The following is a 9,695-nucleotide window of genomic DNA, read 5'->3' on the forward strand; positions in this document are numbered from 1 at the left end:
GCCCCACCTCTCTCAAGGCCAGCTCTGTCGACACTCGGTTCTTCGGAGTCGCTACTACTATACTCATTTGCTCTTCTTTTCTTTTGTCGCCGCCATCCCAGTACCACCGCCGCACAGACCAACAAAAGAAGCAGAGGAATTAGGCTGGAAAGTAGGATTGGTACCAACTTTTTGTGCTTGTTGCTGCTGCTGGCTGGAATTGGAAGAGGAGGTGCTTCCTTCTTTGATTCAAGCTGCAGAGTGGAATTGAATGACCATGAGAGTATCTGGTGCAGCTCGGCGTACATGCCAGTCGCCGCAGAGAAGCCAATGGCGACCTCCTCCGGTAAATATCTACTCAGATCAACGGTTGCATTCACTTGGTACAGGGCATCGCCGATGACGAGGTCGACGGCCAACATCTTGGAGTCATTGTGGTACCTGACAGTGGCGGTTTTCATAACATTGGGCGACGTGAGGTTCTTTCCCGGCCAGGTCGTCGTGTCCGTGGACGCCGTGGAGTTGAGGGAGTTGATGTCGATGCCTATGTGGTTCCCGTTGATGTCGGTGTAGTACGATGAGCCACCAAGAGTGTTGGGGTAAGTGTCGAACTCCACGGCCACGATCCGGGTGTCGCCTGTCCCGTTAGTGCTGGCCGGGAGGAGGCCGAGGCTGCCGCCGTCGCTTTCCCGCGGGATCACCGAAGGGAAATGGCCGAGGAAGAAGGCCATCCCATCGCCTGTATACAGCAGGCTGAGGTTGTCCGGAGTTATACGGAAGGAGAAGGTGGTGGTGAAGCTAGCCATCTCGCCGGTGGCGTTGCTCCACAGCGGCACCTTTTGCGCGTACGATGCCCGGCCGACGCTGTACTGAATATTTGACATACGTGTATCTTTTGTGAGCTCGAGCGTTGATGGAGTTGGGAATGCATCGCCGGTGAAGGCGATCGATGAAGCGGCGCTGGGGTCGGAGAAGTTGAGGTTGAAGGAGAGCGAGAAGGCCCAGCGCGGCCCATGGTAGAGGTATAGCAACACCAGGAAGACTAGCGAGGTAGGACGACGGCGAGACGCCATCGAGCGCTGTGTTTGGTGTTTGGTATTTGGTAAGGAGGAAGCGTGCGTGAGCACCATAAAATAGGGCCGGGGAGAGATCTGTAAGCTGTTCGACATTTCACACCAGCAGACCCGCCACCGGTCGACTCCACGAGTCCCCGTAAGGCCCCGCTTGGAAGAATGGGAGCCGCGTGAGTTTTCCCGACTGTAACTGATTAGAGCCTCGTCTAAAACACCATGATTAGAGCCCTAAAAACATGATTAGAAAACAAGTGGCCACTGGCGGAAAGAAAGTGATTGTGTGAGGATGGGGTTGCCACCGCGGCAGTGGCCACAACCGGTTACTTTTCATCTCTACTTATCATGAAAAGTGGCTTTTCTAAACTGAAAATAGACAAGTGAGGAAATTTTGAGCGACGCCATTCTTATGTACTGCTTTTACATAAATCTTACGCACATAGTTCAAATCTTGGTATTCGGCTTGGACATTGGCACACCTTCATCAAGGGGATAGGAGTAGTGACAGATGTTGCCAATATGATGTCTTTGGGCTTACTGATGTAGGAGTATTACTTTGTAAGATCTTTATGAATAATTAATAAAATGACTGCATGCATGCCCAGTGGCAGAGGCTAGAGGTATATACTCCTTTTTTTTTAAACGCGGTTCAAATAGCCGGCGGCTATTCCCTTATTTTTCCTCTTATTATCTCTCTCACTTACTATGTAAGTTTTACGAAGAAGCTGTGCGTAGGAATACAATTTTTGGGAAAATTTTAACAGAATACAGTGTCAAATTTTGAAGTAAGTACACAAGTTTGAGGGATCTACTAGATGACACTTAATCACTCAAAACGTAACCCAAAGTTCTCCCACAAAAATAACTTTTGAAAGACCTTCTAGAGTTGCTCTAACGCAAGAAACCACCCAGAATGTGCAGAGTAGAACGATCAATCAAGCGCATCTTTTAGAAGACGACGTGTCTTACTCTGGACCCGTAAGTTACGTCTGACTGGGTCCGGAAACGCCGAACCAGGCGAGGCTAAGTGTGGAATTATTGCGAGTCGTGCGGCCAGGAACGGTCAAAGTAATTTGGACCTATATAAAGAGAATGGGACGACTTGACCGAAGCTGCTCAGTTGGGATCGTGGGCTGTCGGGGACGCACCGCGACGACATGCTTTCATGCGGTACGCGTCAAAAAGAACTGGCCCCAGGACGTGACAGTTTTTCTTCAAAAAATGATAAAGGCTGAAGTATTAGTATATTAATAGAATCAGCCCCCTTACCCACACACACTAATAGAATGCCCGTGCGTTGTCATGGGCTTTTGAAATATTTTTCTGAAGTTATATATATGCATGTTGAAATTCACATGCATAGAAAAGATAGGCAGTAATAATTAAAATCCACTCCACTTGCAATGTTGATAAAATATGTAACTTGACGATATATACATAGACAACAATGATCCAACTAATATTTTGTTATGAATTAAGATCTACTTGATGAGCTTACGATATTCCCGCACAATATGATCAATGTTCTCTTTAGCTTCAGTGACACAATATTTAAGAAGTATTATAAAAATGTTTTCTTCAAGTCATAACTATCTTGCACAAGCTATTTTTGTAGCTATTATGAATATTTCACATGGAAGATCTAAATATGTGCAACGAAGAATACTCACTGTGCAAACCTTTTGAACCAATTCTTTACCGTTACACGAGAGCATAAAAAATAGCTAAACACATCAGTGCAATTGAATAATTTAATATTATCTTCAATATAGTGATAATAAAATATTTGCTTGTATCTTGAATGTTATGATAATGAAATATATAAATTTACCCATCCGTGCTCCCGGGAATACCAGCCGAAAATATGCATTGCCATCTAGATATATCGGAATTCCAGCCGGGTTGCGCTATTTCAAGTGAGTTGTTGAATTCCCTAGCAAATATTTGTAATTTCACTAAATTCCTCAGAATTTTAATCTCTGGCGAGTGTGTTGTATGGAGAGGGTCTAGCATATATACACGACATGCATGTTTTTCTATGATGTACGAGATATAATGGCTGATGAATACCTATGTAAGATATATCTACAAGCAGTAGCTATTAAAACCCATAAATCATGATAACAATGGATTAGATACATTAGTTAGCAAGTTGCACGATGACATGTTATAGTCTACTCCAGGTAAGCTATCAAACAGTGTTGCTAACATCTGAATATTTGGCTTCACCCAGAACATTAGATCTCTTGTTGAGACATTTTAAATGTGTCGCAAATTATACAAGTTTTATAAATTCAAAAGATACTTTTATATGCTATTTGACATTATTATTTTAATATTTTTAACAAGAAATAATTTATTATTCTATTAGTAATCTTCCCTTCACTACTCTAGCATGGACATTAGTTAGAAGGTTCATATAAATATGTTGCTACAGAATAATAAACCAATGTAATGATTAATCACAAAATTTCACATATGTTATACTCCATCCTCATATACTAAGAATATACAAGGTGTAATCTTTCTCAATGTTCATCCGGTCATCGGATTCTCTGAAGCCACCATGTAATCATCACATTGTCATGTGGATAACTTTTACTATTCCGATACAATTCTGCCATGCATCCTAGCTAGCACCTCAGCCACCATTTGACAGATTTTCCCAGCCCTCGTCTCATTTGGCTACATCATTGTTCTGTTATTTGCTCACTCCATATCTTTTCTTCATCAGGTCCACGTCATTTCCTAATCCACTAAATTTCTACCATGGCACCTCCTCCATATCCTCTTCCATTCCCGCTTGTTGACTCATCTCGCTCTGAGCTTGTTGTGTCTTTGCTATCTTCTGCCTTCCCCATCACTTCACCATCATATGCACACTTTCTCCTATTCCACCTATCAGTTATGCCCATGCCTACCCCACCATTGATGTGTCATCCACCTAATTCGGCATCATCCCAAGTTGCATCACTCATCCTTACATCATAATCATGCGTAAAAGAATATTCTAAATTTTACTATGAGATGCAACACTACGCAACAAACACATAATTGTTTTTATATTTTCCTAAAGTAAGTTTCCAATGACACTTGCCGGAATGAGCAGGAAGACAGAGTGCAAACTTACATATAGCATGAAAGTGACTCCTACCTCATCACAATTTCGGGTAGTCACTAACCCCTTTCATCCATTTTAAATAGATAAACAAAAGCTCACTTCCTTCAGTCTCTGCCAAAGTTCACTAACATGTTGTCTTGAAGTGTCCCAAAACGGTAGATGGTCAAGAAGTACAAATAATCAAGTTCTGAAAGAAATAATGTATTTTACATAAACTAATAGGGTAGCGGCAGCTAAACTATGTCGAGGGAACGTGAAGATGTAAACCTGCCTGCATAGATGAGATGTCAGTGCCTGATGATGGCACATATCATTAATTAGGAGTATTACATTGACCCATTTCATTAGCACTGACATGTACTCCCTCTGTAAAGAAATATAAGAGCGTTTAGATCACTACTTTAGTGATCGAAACACTCATATATTTCTTTACAAAAGGAGCGTCAAATAATTATTTGAGTGCATATACCTGATCTTTGTAGACCTTTTGTTGTGGTGCGATCAGAGTGCCACCAGGGCAACCCTAAGATGACTGATGTAGCTATGACCTGGGTGATTCTCAACCAAGTCAAATAATCACGTCCTCTGTCCTTGAGATCTCTACATAAGAGGATAGAATATTGTTGCCAGCAGCTTGTGCCCCATTCTTGCCTCAAAGATGTTACTCGTGCCTTCATACACTAGTAGAAAAAAGCCCATTAGTCCCGGTTTCAGAGGGCCTTTAGTCTCGGTTCTGGAACCAAGCCCCCCCCCTTTAGTCCTGGTTCTGTTACGAATCGGGACTAAAGGCCCTCCATGTGGCCACTATCCGGAGCTCCACCTTTAGTACCCTTAGGAGTTTTGAATGACCGGCCGAGGAATAGAACCATCTCTAATCACCCCTCATCATTCCAAATCATCTAACTTCCTGGCCGGTCACCCATCCTCTCATTACTCTAGCCTGAGCACCTTAACTTCCGGTTTCTATTCCCCCTCGTTTCCAAGTCTGCACTTGTTGTTTTCCTGACAATAGTAACCTTTAGTACCCTTAGGAGTTTTGAATGACCGGCCAAGGAATAGAACCATCTCTAATCACCCCTCATCATTCCAAATCATCTAATTTTCCGGCCGGTCACCCATCCTCTCACTACTCCAGCCTGAGCACGCTTAACTTCCGGGTTCTATTCCCCCTCGTTTCCAAGTCTGCACTTGTTGTTTTCCTGACAATAGTAAGATGTCAATCCTATTAACCCTCAGGAGTTTAGCTTGAGCATGAAGTCACACGTTTCACTGTTTGAGTTTGAAACTATTATTCTAAAAAACAATAATTATTTAGTAACACTAAGATTTCTTGAATAAGTAGTTTGACCATTGTTTGACCAGATTTGACCAAAATTCAAAAAAAATGAAATAATTATTTAGTAACACTAATATTCTTGAATAATTATTTAGTAATAATAATTATTTAGTAACTCAAATTTTAGTTTTTCTGAATTTTGGTTAAATCAGGTCAAACTATGGTCAAACTACTTATTCAATAAGTATTAGTGTTACTAAATAATTATTCAAGAATATTAGTGTTACTAAATAATAATTTCATTTTTTAATTTTGGTCAAATCTAGTCAAACTGTGGTCAAACAATGGTCAAACTACTTATTCAAGAAATATTAGTGTTACTAAATAATTATTGTTTTTTAGAATAATAGTTTCAAACTCAAACAGTGAAACGTGTGACTTCATGCTCAAACTAAACTCCTGAGGGTTAATAGGATTGACATCTTACTATTGTCAGGAAAACAACAAGTGCATACTTGGAAACGAGGGGGGATAGAACCCAGAAGTTAAGCGTGCTCGGGCTGGAGTAGTGAGAGAATGGGTTACCGGCCGGGAAGTTAGATGATTTGGAATGATGAGGGGTGATTAGAGATTAGAGGTTAAATTGAGCAGTGATGAGGGGTGATTAGAGATTAAATTGTAAAATAATTCAGAAATTTGAAAATCGAGAAAAAAATTTAATTTTTTTTTTAAATCGTAAAATTTTCTTTAGTCCCCAGACTAAAGGTTGAGCTCCAGAGAGCGGCCACGTGGAGGGCCTTTAGTCCCGGTTCGTCACGGAACCGGGACTAAAGGGGGGGCCTTTAGTACCGACCCTTTAGTCCCGGTTCCACAACCGGGACTAAAGGCCCTCTCGAACCGGGACTAATGGGCCTTTTTCTACTAGTGCTCCCCTAGCTACCACTAAAACCCGCCCAAAAATTACCAAGAAAATTGATGGTGGGAGTCTAGGCTACATCGGCGGTGCCTCCTTTAGGATTACAAAACCGTTAATCCTATCTTCGCTTGCATGTGACTGATGGTGATGCTACACAAGTACTGAAGGCAGTGCCCTCCCCTTCAACAGGTAACAAGGATATATTAAAGAAACATTTTAACTCTATGACATATTAGTTCAACATTTTTTGCATAGTACCTAGCAAGTTCAGAAAGTGCACAAACAGATCTCATCACTGTTTTGTGTTTTGAGTCTTTTGCGGTAACTTCTACCGTGTATTCCATTCTCTTCAGGAGATCTTGCTGGTTCTAGATGGCACAACTGTATTAAATATGCTACAACAAGCAAAGGAGTTCAATGATGTAATTGCCACTCTGCTGTTCTGATGCTTACATGATTCTTCAGCTATGTTTCTATTTTGGATACTAATAATGAGTGACTTTCTTGGCTTCATGCCAGGTTGTTGGAATCAAAGGATTCATCCTGACGAAATTAGACGGGACTACTCGTGTTGGCTGTGTGGTACGGGCAATTTCCAGTCCTTCATTGTAACAGTTACAAATTCCAGTCCTGGATCTTAAATAAACGACAACTAAACTTGCTGACCTGAATCCTGTCTAAGGTGAGTGTTCGTAGACGAACTTGGAGTTCCAGCCAAATTCGTTGGCTTCGGCGAAGGGGTGGAAGATCACCAACCTTTTGATGCAGAGGCATTTGTTGAAGCCATTTTCCCATAAATTTGACCCTGTTATTAGTGTTTCTCATGTAACTAGATTTTGGCTAACATGCTACTCCCTCCGTTCCTAAATATATGTCTTGTTAGGGATTCTAATATTAACTACATACGGAGCAAAATGAGTGAATCTACACTCTAGAATATGTCTACATTCATTCGTGTGTAGTCCATATTCAAATCTCTAAAAATACCTATATCTAGGAACGAAGGGAGTAGAACTTAGTAGAAGCAATTTTTTCAACAATTACAGTTTCTTTGGTTCAGTCATCGAGTCGTCCGCCTCACTTGCTTCTGTCGTTGATCATAACTATTGATACAGAAACAGAAGCAAGTATTTGTGATATTATATGTTTCTTGTGATTAAGCTCAGGGCACGTGCAGATACGTTGAGCAAGAGTACTAACAGAGAAGAGGATTTTTTTCTTTTCAGACTAGCATGATACAAGAATATTTCATTAATAGTCATACATTCATAACATACATTTTTAATCATAAATACTTCCACGTTAGATTTTGAGTCCTAAGATAAAAGATCCTCATGTGAAACTTTTTAAGATGTAAGCACTTCCACGTTGGATTTTTTTTCTTAATTAGGTGATATCATTTGATACCATGCTTGATTTGTACTACTCAAAAATTATCTTTCTTGCAGCCATGGTTGATTTGCAGGTGCAGTCAACTGAGACATGGACTCTCCATTGAACAATAATTTTGTGCAACTATGTCAGCATCTAGACCATACATTTTTAACAGGTCATGAAGAGTGTCACGTGTGCTAATTTCTGGCATAAAGCCTGATCTTAATGCTAATAAAACTAAAAAGAAAGACTATACATAGAGAAAATGGATATATACGAACATGAAAAAAATAGTTTATATAAAAGCAGTGGATGTTAGAACATCACACCAATGAAAAGCATTTTACATACAGAACTATTTCAGGCTAAGCTGGTTTTGACAACAAAAATTGTCGCCCGTAGCAATGCACAGGCATTTGGCTAGATGAGGCGTTAGGAGGGGATCCGTGTGGAGAGGGGGGTGGGGGCGATTAGTAGAGGACTCCTACTTGGCGGTCCATGGGAGGTATGGTGTGACAGAAAGAGACGAAGATGAGGTGGGCGTTGTCCGGTTTTAAAGGAGAGCGCAATAGCGAGAAATGTCCTGCTACGGCAGGAAACCGAGTGGGAAGGGGAGGGTTCGGCAAGAAAAGAGAAATGTGTGTTGTGGGGTGGGGTTTTTGTGAGACCATGTGTTGAAGATAACATGGCAGTGAGTCAAGACAACTACATTTGTCCCCACATATGGAGTGAATTTGTGGGAGTCCGGACTATCCAGATGGTTGGATTTTCAAGAGCCTACTGGCGCTTGTTTGATGTGTGAACACGTCCTGACATATGAGGGAGAAATAGACTTCAACCTTTGAAACGACCTTAATTATTTGTTTGATTTATTTATATGCATTGTAGCCCATAGCAACGCACAGGCATTCTACTAGTATACTCTAACATCCCCCGCAGTCGTAGCGTGCCTCAATCTCAAATTTATGCTAGTGCCGGAAAATTTGGATCTAGACATTGGTAATAGTGATAGTAGAGCTATAATTTTGTTTTAAAATCCAAAAAAGTAACGGTAGTACTATTTTTTTCAGAAACTAGTATGAGTCTAAGTATTTGAGATGATTTGATATTACCTATATATTTCCAAACATATGTTGATACACTACTTCTGATTGATATATCGTACTATAGTACTATACTTTTGATCGTCGTCACTTGCCCCCCCTATGTCCAAATCCTGGCTCCGCCCCTGGCGTCGCGGGCGGTCAGGCTGGAGAGAATATCAGCCGATGGGGTGACATCCCTCAGGCGTCGTAGCGGGGGCGTCGGGGACGGTGTCGTGTCGAGGACGCGTTGACAGTAGAGAAAGCCGATGAGTTGCTCAAGCGGATGATAGCCCTTTGTGCCAATGTCGATGTAGCCAAGAGCGTGGGGTGGTGTAGCCGTGGTTGTGGTAGCCGTGCGAAGAACACCGTGGTCGATGTCGAGTCGGGGTAGCCGGTGTCGAGGGAGTCATCATGGAGCTGCGGGCGCAAGGAGGCGCCGAGTTAGTCATGGGCGCAGTGGTGCGCCAGGAAGGAGAATGGTGTTGACGACGCGTCGCGCCGAGTTTGCCAAACCCGGGGACACATCGTAGACGAATGCACGCGTCGGTGTTGCCAGCACCGGGCATGCATAGACGGACGAAGACGAAGGGGGGGGACAGACGGCTGCGGCGGCGGCCGAAGAAGAGCGGCAGTGGCGGCTAGGTTAGGAGCGCGACGGCGATGCTCGAAGTAGGCGAAGAACCCTGACAACATGACGAAGACCGGCGCGAACGATGACATTCCCGCGCCAAGGGAGACGGCGCGACACATACCACGGGAAGTCGACGCGCGGGGATGGCGAAGTGGACCGCGGTCCGCAGCACTAGGGCCCGAAGAGGCGACGCAGCGACAGCAGGCGGGTCGGTGCGACGGCGGGAATACCTCGGGGCGGCGG

General features: G+C 42.8%; 1 protein-coding gene across 1 annotated transcript; it reads right to left on the reverse strand.

Moving 5' to 3' along the window:
* Positions 1–4: 4 nt before the first annotated feature.
* LOC125528298 (L-type lectin-domain containing receptor kinase IX.1-like) lies at positions 5–1,167 on the reverse strand (the record flags this gene model as incomplete). Its single annotated transcript, XM_048692790.1, is given in 1 exon segment — positions 5–1,167. A coding segment is annotated over 1 exon segment (1,144 nt), but the record flags the coding sequence as incomplete, so codon positions are not given.
* Positions 1,168–9,695: the final 8,528 nt, after the last annotated feature.

This window comes from Triticum urartu, unplaced genomic scaffold (assembly GCF_003073215.2).
Source record: "Triticum urartu cultivar G1812 unplaced genomic scaffold, Tu2.1 TuUngrouped_contig_4780, whole genome shotgun sequence".
Classification (NCBI taxonomy): domain Eukaryota; kingdom Viridiplantae; phylum Streptophyta; class Magnoliopsida; order Poales; family Poaceae; genus Triticum; species Triticum urartu.